Consider the following 21,914-nt stretch of genomic DNA (forward strand, 5'->3'; position numbering starts at 1 on the left):
GCAAATGAAAATGCAAAATTGTAAAGGTCCTGCAAATAAATGTTCATTCAATTAATTGTCATTTGTGGTCAGTGTAAAACTTTGATTAAATTCGTTTAATTGCATTTTTGCATTTTTGTAATCAATTTTAATCTGAATTGTATTTTATCTGCAGTCCTAGATTTTTCAATCTCAATTGCAATTGTAAGTATTTTGTTTCCACTCTTGATTGTCAGCCGCCAACATTTTCTCGAAAACTGAAATGAAATTTAATTAGAATATCGCACACACGGCCATATGTTCATTGTGAAAGCCTTGAAATGTGAGCTCGGCTGTGGTTTAGGTCGTGGTGTGCCATGCGAGTTTTCAGAACCATCTAACACACACAATTTTGGAAATGAAAGCCCAGCAATGCGCCCACATAAGCCACACTTTGGTGCTCACGCACATCACAGGATTCCACAAGAGCGGCAACAGCAGCGGCAGCATCCGCTTCTGTGTATTCATCCTGTTCATAACATAAACAAAAGTGCTGTACCGGATCAGTTCCGGTTAATAGGTGTGAGGCCTAAATGCTTAAATTTATTTGAAAAGGTACACTTCCGCTTACACATTTGGGATTTGTGGGGGAAGAACAATATTGAAAGTTTAAGCATTTCAGCAAGTGCTGGTAAATTATATTTTTTATTTTCTAAATAGAAACATTTTAAGAAGTTTACATCGCAATTTTGATAATGATTTTATAAAATCTTACTTTACATTTATAAGTTTAAAATGAACTGAGTTACTGTTAAGAACTACTTAAAATCATGGTTTATGGAAAGAATAATTTAACTTGAAATTATAACGTTGTATTATTAAATATCTTTATTTTATTTTATAATATTATATGATGATATAAATCATAGTTTTCATATGTATCGACAGTTGTTGTTGATTTTCTAAATAAATAAATAAATTATGATATACTTCTTTGAGTTGTATTCATAAAATGTATTTAAACATAATATTTTTCATTGAATGTCATCCAATTATTACTGTAATATTATTTAAATTTCCAAACTCATTTTCATATTAGCCCGCTTGGAAAATTAACAATTACTTCGAAGCTTGTTTTGGTTCTTTGAAAACGTGGCTTTAATTGAGACTGATTTTTAAACCACACTACGCTAAATTGTCTTAAATAAGGAACTAAGTTTATTATAAAACTGTAAATCATTCATGTTTATTTTCAGGTCAGGTTTTTTCATTGCTCATTTACTAAAAACCTGACCTATTGATTTTAGTATTAAGGCAAGTTCGATCCTATTTTGTGATTTTTTTTATAACTTCTCTAACGTTCCTTTTTATTCTATAAATAGCAACAATGTAGCATCAAAAGAACTAGTTCACTGACTGCATCGCACAACTCTGTTCGCTGCTGCTTATAAGCTTCTGACTGGCCTTGGTTATGGGCGTGAAAGCACTTACTGCGTTTCCACTGATTGCGCGCGGAATATTCGTCAGCAGTTTGCATTTTCGTTGACATATTTAAAAATTTTCGCGCGCAAAGTGCAGGAGCGGTCGAATCCGCCCGCATTCATGGCGGCAAAGGCGGCTTAGGCGCATCAATTTGGGCCTGGTCAGCATGCTGACCATACAACAGTAAACTCAATTAGCGCTTGCACAAGCTTTTAGCTAAACTAAGTTATTGTTATGTATGTAGATATGTTTTTGCCTGTGTGTAAGCATGTGTGTGTGTGTGTGTGTGTGTTTGTTCCGTTGGCAACGGATATGCAAAGTTAGTTTAGCATTGAAATTTTACGCTGCACGATGGTCTTCGTGTTGATTTAGTTAGTTGGAATAAAGTTTATTTTATTACCGACCGAATGTTCGTATTTATTATAGATTTAAACGTCTATACAACTGTCCAATTTGGTTATCGAGTTGTGGAAATCGGCCGGGCTTGTATTCGTATTCTTGGAAATAATTCTTTGTCATGTAGTACTGAATAAAAAATTTTTATAAATGCTATTTATATCGCAGTGTATGTGCATGCTAAATCATTTTTGATAGACTTTATAGTGTTATATTTTATTAAGTAATAAATATAACATAATAAGTTATTAAATATAAATTATTAAATATAAAAATACAAAAACATACAATAAATCTTTTAAATATAACCATTGTAATTACAAAAGTTTGAAAAAGTTCATAATCCCAATAAATAGAACATAGTGATCCAATCGGTATAAAGCTAAAGTTTATGCTAAAACTTTGTGTAATGGCTATAAATTCTCATATTCCTCATATATCCTACATCGAGTTTATGTCGAAGAAAGGCGTCCTTCACACCACAGTGGCGTGTAAAATGTGCTTCATTTGCACAAACTGCATTTGAATTAGTGACCACATAATGCGCAGGGCGTGCGCTTTAATATTAATTAATGGCACGTATCAATTTTGTATTTGATTTTTTCCATCTTAAACGTTGAGCTGTCATTGAATGTGTCAGAAACACACACACAAATCTAAAATCAGTGGAAGCTATCAAAATGTTTCTTCACCTACATTTATTGGCGTGGACTCTACAAATTTTGCAATGTCCGACATATGTCAGGCGCCGGCGACAAATAACCGAAATCAATTAAAGTTTTAGATGTGTACAAATGTGTGTGTGTGTGTGAGTGTGAAAGTTGATATTTGTGGGATTGTTACGCACAGCCGTTTGTGTGTTTGTTTCCGCTAATTAAGTTGTCAACAATGGCGGGTCTTGCTAATTTGTGCGGCATTAAGTCACAAAGCAAACAGACCAACAAAGAGCGACCGTAAATTTTCAGACAAAACCTATTAATGTAAATGTACCTCCCACTAAATCAAGTTTGAAAGATAATCAAACCAAACTATTGTGTAAAATTCGTGCTCTTACATTTGTTTAGAAACCAAACACTTGAACTTATTAATTATACAACAAACAAAGTATCAGCTATTAAAGCATTTTTTATCTAAAGCAAAAACAGTTTTACAAAAAATACTACAAATTAATAACTCTATAAGCATCAGAGAATATGATTTTCAATCTGGATTATACGATAGAATTTATGTTTCCCTTTTTATTTTTAAGATAAGTCCATTAAGAATGTTAAATTTAGTATCCAATTGAAGTAATAATTTTTAATTCTACAACTTTTCAACATAATTTGATACAAACTTAAACTAAAATGCTAAGAAACTTCCTACTAATGTCCTAATGTCATAATTCTGTTGATTTTGCGTCGAGAGTCCCCATTGACTATGCTGCTTTAATTAAACTGAAAATGTAATAACCATTGCTGACAAATATTATTATTGAATTTCATTTGTATTTTGATTGAGAAAAATGGTGCCATTTAGTTGCGAAATTAATTATAAAATCCTACTAAATGAATTAAATACTTAGTTAAATGAAGTATTTGTTGCAGAACGGTAAATAGGAAATAAAATAAAATTCCTATGAAATTCGGAAATTTGTGCAATGAAATACAAGTTTATAAACTCTGATCGGCTTACATTTGCATGGCATATTTTTTTTGGACAAGCATACATTTTGTCAATGCCATCTGAGGAGTGTGGTCGGCAACTTGTGCGACTTAATCGATGCTTGAGTTCATTTCAATTTTATCGGCCTTTTCAGCTTGCTTTTTGAGGTTTCACAACGTACATGTGCACTGCTATAAGTATTGGTATAAAAATATATATATATATCTACAAGTATATGCACACATACGAGTACTTGTATATAGTGACTTGCAGACAATAAAATGCCCCACAAGAAGTAAACAGAGAGAGAGACAGTGAGAGAGCAGAGAAGCACATACAACTTGAATGTGCCTTAAAGTATGCCAGGCATTTTAATTTAAATTCACATCTTTTTTTAGCCTCCAGCAGGGAGGACTACGAAATTCTTTTGCCGGAGCTGTTGCAACTCACCTTAATGGCAGCTCCTTTGCCCTTCCGCTTCCCTCACTCACTCTGACCTCTTGGTAGGTTGTAGTTGCAACACTTGAAAACTTTTATGCTCCACATGTGTGCAACCTGTCCGAGTATGTCGTCCTACAGCCTAAAGGCTGCAAATCCAACACAATGCACATGCTTGTTGCCATCCTAAGTGGGAGAGAGCGAGCGGAAATGAAAAATCAAATAGAACAACTCATAATAGCATGGCATGACAGTTTTAGACTTCGACAGGGCAGAGCAGAACAGCATAGGACAGGACAGGACAGGACAAGGCGTGTCCGAATAGAACATGGCGGGGCAATCGTCCATGGCAATTTTCTTGAACATATCTTTTTTCCTTTTTTCTATCTCCTGCTGCGATGCGCCCACTTGTATTAGAATTGTCTGTTGTGTAGCACTCAATTACACTTTCGTTGTCACTAAAACATCTTCAACTAGGTGGGCCTCACATACCAAACTAACTAACACAGCCCTGCAGTTCAGCGGCACAAAAGTCTTGCATGCCATTCTTAATGTGATTCTGTGCTGGTCGAAAATAATGGATAACTATTAGACTTTAAGTTAATTGAATTAGGTTGTAGTCTAGGCATTTTGAAAACGTGATAATGGTTCGTGGAAAATAATATATACTTGGCTATAAAATATAATAATCAGTATTAGAGAAATGGGGTCGTAAATAAGCTTGAGTTCAATGCGCAATTATTTGCAATTCACTGACAATCATGTACCGTACTACTCCAGTATTAACATGCACTGCTTTTTTAAAACTTAATCAAATTGTTGAATCAGCTGCATTTTACAAAATCTACTACATTATCATAAAACATGATAATGACAGATTGTTGTCTGATTGGAAAGAAATAAATTAAAATATGTAAGCCCATTTGATATATAAAGTTATTAATTCTCAATTTAAATAATTTGCATACAAATCTGGTATTCTGTTTTGGAAACTTGTTGCACTTAAGGTTGTGCAAAATAAAATAGCTTCAAATAATTTTCTCCTTTCATACTAACAAGAGTATACTTAGTACAAGTATATACAAACAATTTGAAGACAAATCTGGTATTCTGTTTTGTAAAGTAAGCCTTAAGCTATGTTTTTTGTTGCAAGTATAAAAATTAGTTTATTCTTTTTATTCAGTGCAGTCTCAGCAGTCACCCTTCTCTCTGTGTTCCCATTTTCAATACTTGTCTGGCTTACTAAGGTGTTGGTGCTGTCGTTCACCTGCATTGGACACCATATACCCGCCGAACTACAGGGGTGGGTATGAAGTTTTGCATGTAAGTGAATACATCTGTGCCTCTTGAAGCAATGTACGAGTATATGCCGTTTTGACACTTGACGTAGACAAGTTTAGAGAGCAAATGCAACGTTTGTCTTAAGTAGACGCACACACACACACGCAGCTACACACACACACACAGCTCACATAGAGAAGCACCGGCAGCTTGACATCCAATAAAGATTACCAACGATTGTTAAACACAAATTGCGCTTGATGATGAGTTATGTGCCGACGCATGCCGTTTCCATTTTTTTCTCTCTCCAGCTCCCTCTCCTTCTTCAGCTCTTTCTCTCCCCAGCTCTCTCCCCCCAGCTCTCTCCCCCCAGCTGTCTCTCCCTTCTGCTAGGCCTTCTGTAAAGTCACGACTGCTGCTAAATCAGCTTTGGAGCTTGCTTATACACTTGACTGGCATCTTGTGAGGCCATATAATGCCTGCATATGAATATGTCACATCGATGAGATTACGTGTGTGTTTTTGTGTGTGTGTATGGGTGGGCGTGTGTGTGCGTGTAGGAGGTTGAAACGTTTTGCAAAGTTTTGAGGGTTGTGCTTGGCTTGTTGACGAAGTTGCGAAATGAAATTTGAGTGCAGGTATTATCAGTTAATGAAATTTAAAACGTTTTGATACCCAAAGCAGCCTGTAACTTTTTTTTTATGGCCAAAGGAAGTTTTGGGGCTGGCGCGACAGATTCAAAATCTTTAATGAAACGCAAAGAAAAAAGAAATCATGGGGAGAGATTGTAACATTATGTCTTTATGCGTAGAGATAGCAACGAAGAAAGAGAGAGGAGCTTGATAACTACATTTACGAAAAAAAACCAGTGGGGAAAATAAGGACAAAAGCAACAAGGATAACTGCATGGTTCATCTTCATTTGCTGCTTACCATACCCATGGTAAGCTATGGCAGTATGCTTGTATTTGTTACTATTTTTTCTTGTTTGGGAATTTATCGTAAATCTGAAAATTTCCATTTACACAATTGAATGAGTCTGTAGCCTTATTTGTCCATTACACTTGCCTGCATGCAAATTTCTTGTTATGTTTTATGCAACTCGCTTTATGCCATTTGCTTTCTGTTTGTTAGTTGTCCTTGTTGTTTTGGCAGCTTGGGTTTCACTCGATTTGGCAGAAACAAAAAGCACAATTGGATCACAAGCTGACTTTTGTTTTGCATTTTTACTAACTGAGTAGTCAACGGGCAAATAGTTTTGCAATCTTTTTTCTTTCTATTTTTTTTTTCTGTGTGGTTTCCCATTTGGCCGGAGGAAATGAAAATGACATGCTGTGTAAATTTAAAAAGAAAATAAAATGGCAAGAATGACTACTACATTATTGACACTGACTAAATATCGATGTGTTTTGCCTTCTAAAGAGCATCATAATGGAAAATGTAAAGAAGGTACAAGAAGATACATTTCAATGCAACAATTGCAAGCCTGAATGATTGTATCACGTATTTGGCTTATTGTCGCCCAGTGTATAGTAGATCTAATATTATAGAGTTTCATTTTATATAAAAGTCACTTGAAAATTGGTAATCCCTGCAAATCAGGCATGACAAATCAGGTGAAAATGTTATATAACAATCCTTTGTTACACAGAATTCAAGATTGTAACTAATTAATGCATACGATAGGATGATAGGAGCAGCTATTTGTTGGACTACTGTACATTTCTTGATTAAAAGTTTTATAGAAATATAGCAAAAAGAACATTTTAGCTGTGAAATGAGTAGAACACACATCAGTCAGCCGTTGAGTATTATGGGCTGCACCTATTTGTAAAGAAATCCTGCATCGTCTGTACTTTCTTGTTGTTCAGCTATAATTTTCGTTTAGTTATTTTACTTTAAAGAAATATCTCCGTCAAGGTTTTGATATTGATATTTTCTTTAAAAAAAAAGTAATAATTTAAAAGTAATTTCAGTATTTCACTAGTTTGCATTAATTTTTTTTTTTTTTTGTATAATGAGCTTTGGATATATTTATTTCCCAAAACTTATATTTTAAAGAGCATTTCAACTGCGATTTACGGGCATTATTAGTGTTGTACTATGTAGGCCCTTTTCTAAATTAAAAGCTCACTGCCACATGGCTTTTAGCAGCAACAATGTTCGTAATGTTCGCCTAAGAGAGGAAGGCGCCAAACAAAATCGAACAAACACTTTTACACAAAAGCACAGCATCCGGTCCATTAGGTTAATTAAATTAACAGCAGCACACTGTCCATATGTTGCATTTAGATGTGTGCGTGTGTGTGTGCGTGTGTATTGGTGCCCATTTTTAGAGCTCGTAAAAACCAATATGTTTAATGTATGCTACCACAGAAATATCGTCCGTGTTAGATTCCTCAAAAAGCCAAATCACGTACTTAAAAGCAATAAGCATTTTTATTTTTGGCATGTGCGCGCTCGTCTTTTGACAAAAAGTTCGCATTTCATTTGGCTAACACAAAGGCGTTTGCAGAGGGGCCTCAGAAATCCGCTCTCCCCCATCCATACACATGCACCTAGAGCTCTGTTGAAACGCAAATTTCAACAGATTAACACACACACACACCCAAACGCATTTGGAGAAGCGGCAACAAAACCGCAGATTGTCATTTGGCTTGTGCCTTTTAATACACTGCACCTGGTGGCTGAAAGGATATACTAAGAATCTCGTAAGCTATGTAACAGTGGCTACCGTTCACCCATCTACCAATTTGTTTGTCTGTATGAACATCGATATATTTTGAAGCATTCCAGCTAGGCACGCCAAACTTGACATTCAGATTTGTTCAAACCATACACACAACTAGTTTATTAGCCTGAATATTTTATACTTGTATATCTTCCATAGGAACGATCGCAGTAATAACCACTCTTAGTACGAAAAAAGGCATTCATGAAGATATCGTAACAAAACTTCGTATTTTTGAGTTTTTACGAAAGTCTTTTCATATCCATGGGTTTCTTTTAAATCTAGGGCATATGGCTGCAAAAATAACTTTTTGTTTGAATATCAAATTTTGTCTTAGTTATTTATAATGATTCACAGTTATTTTCCTTCGGTTAAGTGCGGTTCGATGACAACATATATGTAGCTTACAATTTAATTTTTCATAATGTTGATTACAGTTTCTGAATTGGAACAGAGCATACAAAGGTCGTGCGCATCGTTACTCTAAGGCTTGAACATTTTTTTATATTTTTTAACGGCGCGTGTCACTTGCCGTGTAACAATTTGAAACTTTTATCGAGTTTGAAGAGCAGCGGCCACAGGGAGAAGAGGTGGGGTGCAGTACTGCCTGACAACTTTAAAAACGCGTTAAACTTTTTACGACATCCGTAGATGAAATTTTTCTGCGCCACTGCCTAAATGTATGCAAAACTTTGAACACAGCCCGCAAATGAAACGAAGCGCAGATAATGCGCTGCAGTCAAGAATCAGAAAGACTTGGGGCAGGACGAGGGTCGCTTCGGGCACCTACGGCTCTAATGAAATTTGAAGGCGCTTTCGGGCAACAGCTGCTGCTAATTAACTTACGCATTTAGCCAGTGCCGACATTCTGCATTTGTTAAAAAGTCATAAAAAATAGAAATAATAAAAATACTTGTACAGGCCGATTGAAAAATGCGCCAACACAGCTGTCTGTCAGTTTGCAGTTGCAGGGGAGGTGTGACTGCTGTTCGGGCCGCCTGGCAAATTACTCAGAGTTCATTGCATATTTATGGGCTTTCGACATAGGTTTTGGAACGCTTTAAATATTTAAATGCCCACCGCAAACAAACCGAGCAACTTAATGTTGTAAAGATGCCAGACCGACAGCTCACAGCTGCCCATAAATAAACAGGTGAGCGAGCACCTTTGGGTCTAAAACAAAAAGCCGCTTAAAGTTTTGCCAGAGAGCTTTGCTGTCAACGGCGATAAGAGGCATCAGTTGCCCCGTTGGCCAAAATGAAAATTTCAGCCAAATGCAGAGCCACATTTGTTTTTGGGTTAAATGAACTGTAAATCGGCATATAGGCATAAATGCTCCATATAGCACTACTAGCATATTACAAACATAAATAGGGTTTGCAGAAAGCAATTAAAGCTCCAGCCAGCTGGCCAGCCTTTAATTTGACTTTCCAACTTTGACTTGACTCTTAAAGCTGACGAACACGCTCACATACTCGTCTGTGCGTGTCGACTTTGTTAGCTCTTGTAGCACTTTTATTTAACTAGGCTAAGCGGCTTTCGCCTAGACAAACTTTGTCCCACCAAAATCCGCTCGACTTTTGCCAAAGACTTTATTGCTACTTTCACTGATGCTCTCTCCCCCAAGCGGAATCAGCGGGTGTTATTAGATGTGAGTAAGCGTGTGTGTGTGTGTGTGTGGGAAGTGCTGCTGAGTGAGTGACGAGGCTTTTAATTTGAAAACAAATATTATATTAATTAATTACACTCTGACCAAACCAATGAGCTGTGGATGTGTTTGCATGCCCGATAACCAAATGCTAAAATTGTATAACTTGTCGAAGTCTCCAAAGTTTGTGCAAAGCAAACAAACAATCGTGATCAGTTTCGAAGGTGTTTGTGTAAAGTGTGGCCACAAAAAGCAAAAGCACTGCAGCTCGTAAATATTTTATGGCTGATGACAAATTACAGAAATTAATTGTACAAAATGTTCAACAAATTGAATTGAAGTTCGGTTGAAATTTAAGCAAACATAAAACATGTTGGCTAACTAACAAGTTGCTGATGAAGAACAACACAGAATTAATTAATGAATTTATATTTGAACTAAGAACTACAACGATGGTAAACGATAACAGTCATGTATATTCGTGTATATATATAGACTTACATGTTTATTTTCCTGACCTCTTCCTCTTTACATAACTCAATCAATAAGGGCAATTGAAATGCTTTACAGACATAAAAGTTTGTATTTAACATATCATTGATTCATGAAAAAACTAAACTCACACACAACTGAGTTTTATTTCAACAACAAATTAACGTATGCCAAAAGGTGTACAATAAATGAATTCTAATATAGAATACAAAAAATGTTAGACCGATTGAATTACACTTTTTGGCTTTTAGATAAGACTCTCTTCAATATGTGTGTGTGATGATAGTAAAAGGGGTTTCATTTATTATTCCCTGGGCTTTAACCACGCCGCAATTATCATCGCAAAAGCATGACAAAAACGCCATGAGTTCTCATGAAATTTAATAATTGCCCAACCAGGGACAGAACTCAATTATAGAAAAACATGAAAAAATAAATAAATAATACCATATAAATTTTATTAGAAACCGAAATAGTTAAAAAAACTACTTGCGTAAATTATATTCATGAAAGAAATATTAAAAAAAATTCGTTGGTGAATTCAACTCTCATTGACTTTTTTAGAATTAAAATTTTCACTTCAAAAAAGGAGCTTCTAAGCGTTGTTCTATTGCTTCATGCTATTTAAGGAATTATAAATCAAGCAATTAGTTCTAGTTTCAAACTATTAAACACAAGCACAATCAAAATTAGGTCTAATACAATTTCTCTTGATTTTATTAGCATAAATGTTAATTAATATTAGATAACCTAAGCCCCCATTAGGTTATTCCGTATGACAATTTTAAATGTCTGTGAAACACAAAAGTGGTTTAATTGTCTTGCTTACAATTAGCTATTTAATTCATCTTCAAGATCTTGACCTACATACCACCACACAGAATACATTGTCAGAGTATTTGTCATAAATTCTGCAGGCAACACACACACACACATATGTATATATTAAATATGCAAGAACAATCACAACGAGCCACACAAAGGCTAAGAGGGGCTAAAATTATATATTTATGCGCCTATGCATATGCAATACGAATACAAAGGACTCAAGTCAAACACACGCACACACATCACATTTCACAATGGCACGCAAAATGTAAACGCTTAGCTCAGTTCTTTTGTGTGTTTTCGTGTAATTTATTTGACAGTTTGACAATTTCAAAAAAAAAAAAAAAAAAAAAAAAAAAAAAAAAAAACGCAGAACAAGAGAAACGCGAGCAAAAAAACGTGTGGAAAAGTTCACACATACACACATGTATGTACTACGAATATACATACATACATACATGTATGTATGTATGTATGTATGTATGTATATTTGCGTTGGCAACAGTCGCAAACACCTCGGACCTGCCTGCAAGGCGCTAATGTTGAATTAAACGAACGCTGACAGCGGCATAAACAAAAGGCGACCGCGAACAGCGCCATGACGGGACCAGGCACCATAAGGTTGGTCCCCAAACAGGGCGCTGGATTTATTTCCATGCGCATATTTATATGAAAGAGCCGGGCATACACGTATGTGTGTGTGTGTGTGTGTTTGCGCATATTTATGATAAATTGTCGCTGCACGAAACGTGTCGCTGACATTTTGGCGCCTACGAGCATAAGAGCAACAACAACAACAGCAACAACAATAATAACAAAAGAAAGAAGTCAAGTCAGCATGAAATGTTTATATAAAATTTTAATAACCCAGCAAACTGGCATTATTATTGAATTGAAAATGACTCTGTAATGCGATTTGTGTGCGCCAGCTCCAAAAAAAATCAAATAAAATAAAATGATGTGTATTAAACATATATTGAAAAAGAAGGCTTCTTTAAAGGCGTTCGGGCATAAATTATTTGGCTGACTGAGAGCTGATTCAGTGTGCACAAGAGTTTGCGAAGTATTATTGGCAAAAGAAAACTTTATATCTGTCTAAAATTATTCAGCTGCCAACTGTGTGGGTTTTACAGAAATGATTTTAAGTCTACAGGAGCCAACCGTTTCTTTAGGCGCATTGGCAGTCTGCAACTAAATTAATTATAAACGAAAAATGAGTTTCATACAACTGATTTATGTGCATGTTAGCTGTCACTTTTTCTTCCATTTGATACTGATTTAAACTTTGCAAGAAATAAACCCTTTGAATTGAAAAATTGTATTTCAAACAATCAAATAAGTAGCATAACAAATATTTGCGAACTTTAGAAAAATATCACTAATAAGTGGTTTATTATAGGCTTTAGTATAGGCTTTCCAACAGATTCTTACATTATTGTATAACTTGTTGATGGAATGTGTTCAATATTCATAATAAATGAAATAATAAATTGTCAAGTTCATTTAACCAATTTAATGATTGTCTACGATGGACAGTTTTAAATAAAATACACTCTGCTATTTAAAAAAAATAAAATAAACATTTTAAATCAACATCTTTTTTTTAAATTACATATTTTTGAAGATTTTCTATATCCTAAGCCCATTTGGAGAATTGGTGTCCGAGTAGAGACTAAACGAGAACATATTACTTATTAAACTATTGTTAAGCCTCTTGCTTAAAAGCTAACCTTAACTTGGTTTCTGACTGCAAATAAAAATAAACTACAAATAAATATATACACATTTAATTCAATGTTTAAGTAAGTAATACTAGAAGCACCTGACCGGACAGGGAAAACAAAAAAAATTGTACAAAACATTTAAATAAATTTATGGATTAATTATTGATACATTTTTCTTGTTTATGTATAGCCTTTTTAATTTCTTGAACTTGAAAGTGCACTCAAAGAACTGAATAATCTTCTGGGGCATATCATAACTGTCTTTGGAGGAAACTTTCCCTTAAAGTCCATGGACGTTTCTTCACTAAAGTATGGATTGGTGTCCCTCCACGGTTATAAATCGATTTCATTCAATATGCCCTATTCAGCAATTATTTTTAAACATTACTATTGGGAGCATAGAAGCGTACTTTTCAGTTTATTAATAACTGTATGAGTCCTCCATATATTCCTTTATTAATATTTATTATTTAATTTGTGAGTTTCTTGGAAAATAATAAATAGATCCAATAACATAAACTCATAGCGAACGGAAACTTGTGAGACAAGGTCATTTATATTTGTTCCATTGTCCATAAGGTATTCAAAAACACGTGCAAGGTCACAACTGAATTGGAATCAAAAGTTGTCCTGCGCCAGCTGTGCATTTCTTGGAAAATATATAATAGAGATGGATCTCTATGAAATGGCGAGAGGAAATTCATGCGAAGGGCCGCCTATTTATGTTTGCTTTGTCTGCTCTTGTCATATTGACAGGGAAAAGGACACTGAGGCATGCAACTAGGAGAAATCTGTGTGGCATGCATGCAGATCTGTTTAGTGCCTAAAATGGGTTTCCCAAAATGGCGCAACGTGCGCTTCATTCATGCCTTCATGCCTTCGTGCCTTGATGCCTGCCTAGTTGAAAACAAGTCGCAAGTGAATTGCCGCAATGAGGCAAAGTGACGAATTGGGCTTGAAATGTCGCCATAAAAGCGCTTTTACGTAATGTGCCGCTCTTACTGCTTTTCCCAAATGAATTTCCACGTACGTGTTTGTCAGCCTTGAAGTGAAATTTACATGTGCGCCAAAGTTAAAGCCACTCGGCACTTGTAGGCGGGCAATCTAAGCGAGAGCCATACCGATCCGCACCAAAACAAACAGAATCGCCTGGATTAGTTAGTTGGTTAGACAAAAGTTTAATGCACACAGCATGCAGCAACAAAAACAACGACCAAAACAGCAGCCAGTGCAGGAGCTGGCATTTATGGAGCGAACTCTGTTTTGTTTGCCCAAAACATGTGGTGTCAGAATTTCGACAGTTCGTGTTGCGGTTTGTTTTCACAGGCAGCCTGGCGTTATCCAAATTAATTAAACATATTGTGCTTAAGACGTAAATAGTTTGTATTTAATTTGATTAGATTTTTAGCCAAATACAACTATTGCTATAGCTCGTAATCCAGGTAAATTGTTTTAACAGCTCAAAATATGCCCCGCAGGCTTCAGAATTTGTACGAATTTCTTGTTGCGAGTATTTACATATTTATTTTACTTATGCAAATGTTTTGCTCTTTCTACACAAACAGACAAACGAACGCACACATGCACAGTCGTTCATACATACATATATTATGCTGCACTATTTTAATTAAACGCATTTACATATGCGCTATGTATGTTGCTCATACGCCACGTTGCACGCCTTCCACTTCCCTCCTTGCTTAAATTTACTTCTTGTTGCTTCTTGTTGCTTGTTACTTGTTGCCACCCTAGCTTTTATTTTTTGAGCAACTTGCTAAAATTACGTTTTTACTAGACTTTTGTTGCTTACGAGTGCGAGTACGAGTGCGAGTATGTGGCTGCTGTTCTTGTATGAATTTTAATACATTTTTGGCTGGTCGCCTGTTTTCATTTAGGAAATTACACGTCTGCACTTTTGTGACAAGTTAGAGGAAAAACAGCATCAGCAACAACAACAACAACAGCACATCATACTAACAACACACTTGGGCGTGTTTCTTGTCTTGAATTTCAGTTATCGTAATTATGCTTTCCATTGTTGATGTTGAGCGACTAAGTTGCTAAGGTATTGGGGACAAGTATGAACCGAAAATTCCCGTTTGGCTTGCTAGCAAGGTTTTGTCATAACTTTTTAGCCAAACAAGGGTACATGATTATATTTCTTTCTCTACCTCTTCTGGTTGTTTTTTGTTTTGCAAAGTTGTGCAAGCTGTCCAGAGTAATTGCATGTTTCATAAAAAAGTTGCATATACCTAGGCAAATAATTTTGGTAGCCATGATGAGTTCGAATTTGCAAAAAAAAAATATTACCTAAATATGCAGCTAAATTGCAAAAGCTTTTTTAATGGAAAGCATTTATTAGTATAAGTAGCAGACCTCATCTGCTACTGCTTCTGTAGTTTAAAATTATTTATAAGCAAAATGTTAGGCGTTTTCTAAATTCTAATACAAATCATATTGACATTTATGTGCATTATAAATCGTCCTCAGCCAGTTTTCAATTGCTGGGGAAAGTCTTATTGAAAAAAATGGCTTTGCATGGCAACTACAAGTATAAAGAGAAATTGAGCAAGTTGTGTTTAGTTATTTAATCGAAATATCAGTGTAACAATCACTTAATATTGTTGTGTTTAGCTAATAAATCGAACTATCAAGAAAAGGAGATTCATTTAGTTGAATTTTAGTCGTGAATTATCTGTAGTATCTGCCCGAAATTTGTAGCAAAGGAGGTCCCACCTTTTTTTATTGGACATACTTTACTGTTACGGAATACTGTTAATTCCATCAATGCCTTCCACTTCCAATGCCAATTCTTTTAATTGTACCCTTGCCACATCAACGGTGCTTATCGCTTGCATTGTCATCCTTTCTCAGAGCTTGTCACATACTCGTTCATCCAGTTGTCCGTTGTATTCGTAAATTTGCACTTGTTTGTCTTTCGTCACTTATTTTCAGCAACGATTGTCAATAAATCGCCAGAGTCTTTTAATTAACGCTGCGAATCGAAGCACAACTTACAGATAAACAAAATGCAGTCAAGCTGACAAACCAAACAGAAACGGAAACAGAAACAGCCCACTGTCCGCCCATATTGTAGCTGCAGAATGCAGTTGCATTGCTCCACTGTTGCACTTATTCGTTCGGACTCTGCTATTTGCCACACAATGTTGTAGCAACTGTTGCCAGTTTCGTGCAGTGTATGCGCGAGCGGGTCGCTTATGCAAATGGATTTTAAGTCAAGAGCGAAGGTCACTGCGTCGTGGTCGTCATTGAGTTGGGGCGGCTGGTGGTGGTGGTGCTGGTGGTGCTGTCGGCCATGAGCTTGTTGACTGCAGTGCCATGTGCAGACCGCGCCACCTTAACCAAAACTCATTAACTGCACTGTTGCCTTTTGAGTTTCCACTTGCCTTGTTGTGTCGTTGCCTCCATTGGCCCGCACGGACCCATGTTGTGTTTAAGAATTTTACAGCATTGCCTTCTCCATATACCTTCTCCATCTTTTTACGCCTTGCCACGTCCTGTGGAGTGCAGTTTCGGTTGAGAAGCCGCTTAAGCGGCAAGTGCCACAACTCGAGACTTTTCAATAATATACACGGCCAGCACAAAAGGGCCAGAAGAGAGCCAGAGAAGGCGTGCAAATCAAATGGCGTTTGAGTGCGCATAATGAGGTAGGAAGGTGCACAGATAGAAATAAAAATGAACTGTTTGTTGGCTCTTTTTTGTTTGTACGCGTATTTCGTTTATTTCGCTTCACCTCATCCACCCACACACATACACGTGTGCAAATTCCTGTGGAGGAATAAACTCAGACTTTTTGCCGTAGCGACGAGAAACAAACAAACGCCCAACACTTAATGACTTTCACGTCTTAATCCGACAAGCAAACTGCCAAAGGTAGCTTCCAGGTAGCTGTTTCTTTTTTTTTTCCTCCACCACTCAGATGGCAGTAAGCGCTTGAAAGGAATGGAAACGCCGCCATAGATTGATTGGGTATATATGTATGTGCACATCACACACTTCTACACGTACACTCTGTACGAATCCAGGGACCATTTGCCAGGTCCTAGTTGTGCCAACAACAGATAACCCCCGACCATTGTCAGTGTGCGACAAAAGAGTTCGGCGTCGTTGTCCTCCGACGTGGGATTCTGCCACCAGAAGCCATTCTTCAGCACATTGCAGACGAGCAGGGCAAAGGCGGTCAGAGCGGAGACAAATTTGCAGTGAAACCCAAATAATATGAAGACCAGGCAGACGAATGCAAAGACATCGAATATGAGCTGTAAGGACATTATTATCAAGTCTATTATTCAGTTTAAAATATAATATAACTGAATCGGCTGAGGGAAGTGGTTCAAAGAAAACATTTTAAAATAAAAAGATTCATATTTTATGTAAATATTTAAGCTTATTTTATGGATTCCAAAGTGTTAAAGCAATAGTATTAAACATTAACTTTTAGAGAGTAGTAGAAGTATGAAGCGGATAAATGTTTTTGCGGGATAAATGTTTATAATGTAATTTAAATATAGCTCGTGAATTGTTAAACAGAAGCTTATAAATTCTTGCAAAATAGGGAAATCTTAGGTCGAGGCTAGCGTAAAATTAGTTTGAGATTTATACCAGCAATCGAGCACAGATTATAAACTTAATGAACGACTAGAAATGATTGAATTTGTGCAAACATCCAGAAGGACTGCAGTGTAGTTTAAAAGTAGCTTTTAATATCATCAAAACAACAAACGAATAAAACAGATTAAAGGTATTTTTTGTCAATAAATAGAAAGAGTAAAATCGACATAAGCTACGCATAATTATTCTTTTGAAAACATTTCCTACACTTTGTTTTATTTTTAGGAATGCTTTCGAAATACACACCTCATTTATGTCCTTCAGCCAGAGCAGGCAGGCGCAGGCCATACAAATGCGTGCTAATAGCAACAGCACTTGTTGCACATCCTGGCCTATTTCGGGAATTTCGCCCTTAAGCCTCTGTCGCTCAAACAGCAGCAGCAATACCACACAACCTGCCACGCCGAATTCGCGCAATAACTGCCACACATCGAATAGCATAGTATCTGCCAATAACTGAACAAGCAGCATAACCACGCCCGCCAACACGTGAAATCGGCAAATGATTAGTAACGAGATGACAAGGGTCTGCAGTGTGTCTACCATAAGTATGAGTTCGGCAAACCATTTCGGAATCCCCAATACCATGACCATCTCTTCGCAGGTTCTGTCCGAAAACCATGCCGTGTATAGAGCGTCCTCCCAAAATGTGGCCAAGACTAGGAAAGGTGCCAGAAGATGCAGAAGGGTTTTATGCGGAAAACGTGCCATTCAAGGAAAACTTTTAATTTTGTTGCTTACGTTAGAAAGGAGAAAAAATATGACACTAAAATGTTATATGACAACTACAAATTAATTGCCATAGTATTCGTACAAATGTAAAACATATTCTAAAGCCTTACCCAACAAGTGGAATACACTTTTGGTGGGGGATTTTTAGAGATAGTTCAATAGATTTAAATACAGTGGAAACTTGAAAAGAAGGCTCTCCAAAGGAAAATAATTTATTTTAATGTAAGGAGGTTAAAAGCAAACAAGCACGAAGTTCCTTTTCTAATGGTTTTGAAAGCTGTTATAAACTGCGAAAGCTTATATGATATCAGCTAGATAGCTGAAATAATTGGGTATGATATGAAATATCATGTTAAAATGTCTGAAATCTCTGAAATATCAAAATGTTGGGTCTAGATAGATCCAATGGAGTAGATCGAAATGTCTTTTGTGATTTCCTTGACTCCAAAAGGGTCAAAAGCATATGAAAATGAAGGCCAAGAGTATAAAAATTCTTTACCAACAGGACGAGACAAGTCTCCCTTCCTCTAATTGTCTGTCTCTCTGTCTAATTGTTTGTCTGTGTGGCTTTATAAAGGCAGTAATTTAAGTAATTTTGTCAAATTACTCGCACGTCACGCATCACTTACCCAAGTATATCTTTAATATTAAAATGTCTTGAAAGGCCATATGTAGCAGAGAGATTTTCTTAGACTTAAGTGCTTATAATGCAAATCCTTTTGCATGCTCTTCACAGTCTTCTTATTAACTATCATCTTCCGTGTACTTTCCCCCACCAAGCTGACCGGCGAACAATTTTCATGCATAACCACGCGATATTTTACAATAGCCCCGGGCAACGATTAGTGATTGGAGTGACATTATTAAGCTCACAAAGTCAGGGGCCACTAATTATGCCTAATTGTTGAATACGCCGCGGGCGCTGCTTGTAAACAGAGCCACATTAGCTAATTACAGCTGCTGGCCTGGGGCCAGAATTATTTGGTATTGGAAGCTGCTTTGATCAGCACTTCAGACTGTTGCCTGACACTTGACATATTCGCACGAGTAAGTGGGAAAATAAATTCAAAAAAGTTTGTGCTTGCCTTCATCTGCGGGCTGGCCAAGCATTTAGAGGCTCGATGTGCTCAATGCCCAAATGCACCGCCTGGTCATATTGTCCGGCTCCTCACATCCAGAGTTCACACAACTGATAGCCGAGCATTTAAACATTGCGGAGACGCAGGTGTTGCGTGGCAAGTTCGCTAATGGCGAGATACGTTTCGAGCTGGAGGAGTCGATCCGGGGCGCCGATGTGTTCATTGTCCAATCGCATTGTGGGGCTGTCAACGACATGCTGATGGAGCTATTGATTATGGCCCAGACATGTCGTTATGCATCGGCCCATCGCATCACAGCCGTGCTGCCCTTCTTTCCATATGCGCGTCAGGACAAGATGCAGTCCTTCCATCAGCCCATTACGGCCAAACTGGTGGCCAACATGCTGGTCTTGGCTGGCGTAGATCACGTCCTCACCCTGCATTTGCATGCGGATCAGCTGCAAGGCTTCTTTGACATACCCTGCGACAATCTAAGCGCCGAGATTGCAATCATACCCTGGATACAGCGCTATCTGCCCAACTGGCAGGAGATGGTGATTGTGGCGCCCGACAATGGAGCCGTTAAAATCGCCTCCTCGATTGCCGCTCAACTGGACCTGCGCATGGCATTGCTGCACAAGGATCGAGTGAAACCGGGTGAGGTGCGCGACATGGTGCTGGTGGGCGATGTGACTGGGAAGCCGGCCCTATTGGTTGATGATATGGCAGACACCAGTCGCACATTGCTGTTTGCCACGCAACGTTTGATTGAGGCAGGCGCTTCGAAAGTCTATGCCGTTGTCACTCACGGCGTCTTCTCCGGCAATGCTATCCAGCTGCTCACGGAGTCGCCCATCGAGCTCATCATGTGCACCAACTCCTTGCCACAGGCGGCATGTGATTGTGACAACAAGAAATTCCATGTCATCGACATTTCACGAGTCTTCAAACAATGCATACTCCATATGCACAAAAACAAGAGCGTCCATCAACTCTTTGCAAGCCGTTCAATGGCCTTGACCGATGACGATCATTTACAGCTCGAGGATGCAGAACAGGTACTTGAGGAGGACCTGGTGGTTAAACAGCAGCTGGAAAAACAAAAATCGGAAACCCTAATCAATGAAAGCAAAGTGGGGTTTCGCCTCAGCAAAAGATGATTGTGCACAATAAATATATTGGAATATGATTTCATAAACAATTTTATGTTTTTCCTTTCAAAATCTCTATTGAACTCATTTTAATAATAATAATTAATGGGGGCATATTTTAAATAGGTGGAATACAAAATAAATAAAAACTGCAGCTGCAGCTAAGGAATGTCTAGAAAAGCTTTTATTTTCTTTGGATTAGCCTTATGCCTTTCAAAATCTCTATTTAACTTATTATATATTTTTGGGGCATATTTCAAATTTCAAAGGTAGAATAAAATATAAACAAAAACTGCTGCTGTAGCTAAATTATGTCTTCAAACGCTTTTATTATTCTTGGATTTGCATGAATTAGGGACAGCACCCAACTAAGTTATAGTTCTTAAGTAAGTTGGGAAATCGTATATTAAAGAAAAGCATAACTTGTTGCTGGAATACGAGCATTGCTTTCAACAGACTCAGCTTTAATACTCTTTGCTTTTAACATGGTTTGAGTTTAAGAATAGGTTTGAGAATAGTAATAATACAGCATTATAGATGATGGTTGAATGCGTAAAATACAGATTACAGATCTTTAAAATTATAGTGCTGAAAGGTACACTGAATTATCTATACTTAGTATAAAGAGTGGCCCTGCGGCATACGACTTCAACTTCAGAAGCTGCAGGGGCTTTCCATTAAAAAATACCATGTGTTTTCAGATAGTCATCATTATCCTTATTATTTGTGCACCGATCAGCCTTTGTAGACTTCTTATCATAAAAAATAGTAGACTCTTAACGCTTCTTCCTGCAACAGCTTGGCCAGATGAGTAAACGGCTTATTTGAATGCGAGTTTTTTCATTCTACTTGTACATGGCCTTCAGCATTTTTCCTCAACTGCCCAAAAAAAGTATTAAGCGTATAATATTATTTTAAATTTTTTAAGGGAATTAAGTTGATTTAAATGCTGTATGCATATATGAATATGTCATTACAGTCCCACGCGTTTTCAACTGATTGGCCAATTGATATGCGGTTCATTTGCATGAACAGCAAAATATTACGAATATTAAATTTATTTTAAATTTCACAAAAGCCCAAAAGTTGTGCAAAAAAATAACAAAAATAAAGAAACGAAACCAGACTGCAGCATGTCAAATGAAAAAGTCCAGCAAACGACACTATATCCATTTTAATGCCCAATGACTGTCAACATCTTTTGACATTTTGCAATTTATTTGCTTACACAGCAAAAATTATGGCCGTCAAAAATACAAAAAAGATAAGGAAAATGTTGCGACAAGTGACGCATAAAGACCAAAAGGTTTGCTCTTGAAATAAGCACAATCCTGAAAGCAACTAATAGGGTACGTGAAAAAAATTGCAAGATGCTGAGTGGAATGTTGTTAAAAAAGTCTTCATTTAAATATGCAAGCCATTGTTGAAAATGCTGGAAATAAAGTCAAAAATACTACATGAAGACTGTTAAACTTCTTCTTCTTAGAGATGCTTTATAAAAAGGCAATAGCTAGCTATTTCTTTAAATATGCGATTAAATAATTATAGTTAGGTAGTATTGATGTACATTTTTAAAAATAAACAAATATATTTCATGTAAGTATGTGTATATTATATTACAAAAAAAAGCAGGAACTTAAAATTACAAGATGGTGTACAGATTTCAGATTTCTATAAATCTGTGGATTCATTTAAGATG

General features: G+C 36.8%; 2 protein-coding genes across 2 annotated transcripts; one reads left to right on the top strand and one right to left on the bottom strand.

Annotated features, from left to right (window-relative positions):
* Positions 1-16,334: 16,334 nt before the first annotated feature.
* Positions 16,335-18,025, bottom strand: LOC115631824 (surfeit locus protein 4 homolog). The gene is made up of 2 exons (XM_030528664.1): positions 17,500-18,025; positions 16,335-16,901 (listed from the first exon to the last, which is right to left on the bottom strand). The coding sequence occupies exons 1-2, from the start codon at positions 17,962-17,964 to the stop codon at positions 16,641-16,643; spliced, it is 726 nt and encodes a 241-aa protein (XP_030384524.1). The 5' UTR covers positions 17,965-18,025; the 3' UTR covers positions 16,335-16,640.
* Positions 18,026-19,015: 990 nt separating this feature from the next.
* LOC115631816 (ribose-phosphate pyrophosphokinase 2-like) lies at positions 19,016-20,265 on the top strand. Its single transcript, XM_030528653.1, has one exon. The coding sequence runs from the start codon at positions 19,124-19,126 to the stop codon at positions 20,222-20,224; it is 1,101 nt and encodes a 366-aa protein (XP_030384513.1). The 5' UTR covers positions 19,016-19,123; the 3' UTR covers positions 20,225-20,265.
* The last annotated feature ends 1,649 nt before the right edge of the window (positions 20,266-21,914 follow it).

Source organism: Scaptodrosophila lebanonensis, unplaced genomic scaffold (assembly GCF_003285725.1).
Source record: "Scaptodrosophila lebanonensis strain 11010-0011.00,11010-0021.00 unplaced genomic scaffold, SlebRS2 tig00001412-arrow-pilon, whole genome shotgun sequence".
Lineage (NCBI taxonomy): Eukaryota > Metazoa > Arthropoda > Insecta > Diptera > Drosophilidae > Scaptodrosophila > Scaptodrosophila lebanonensis.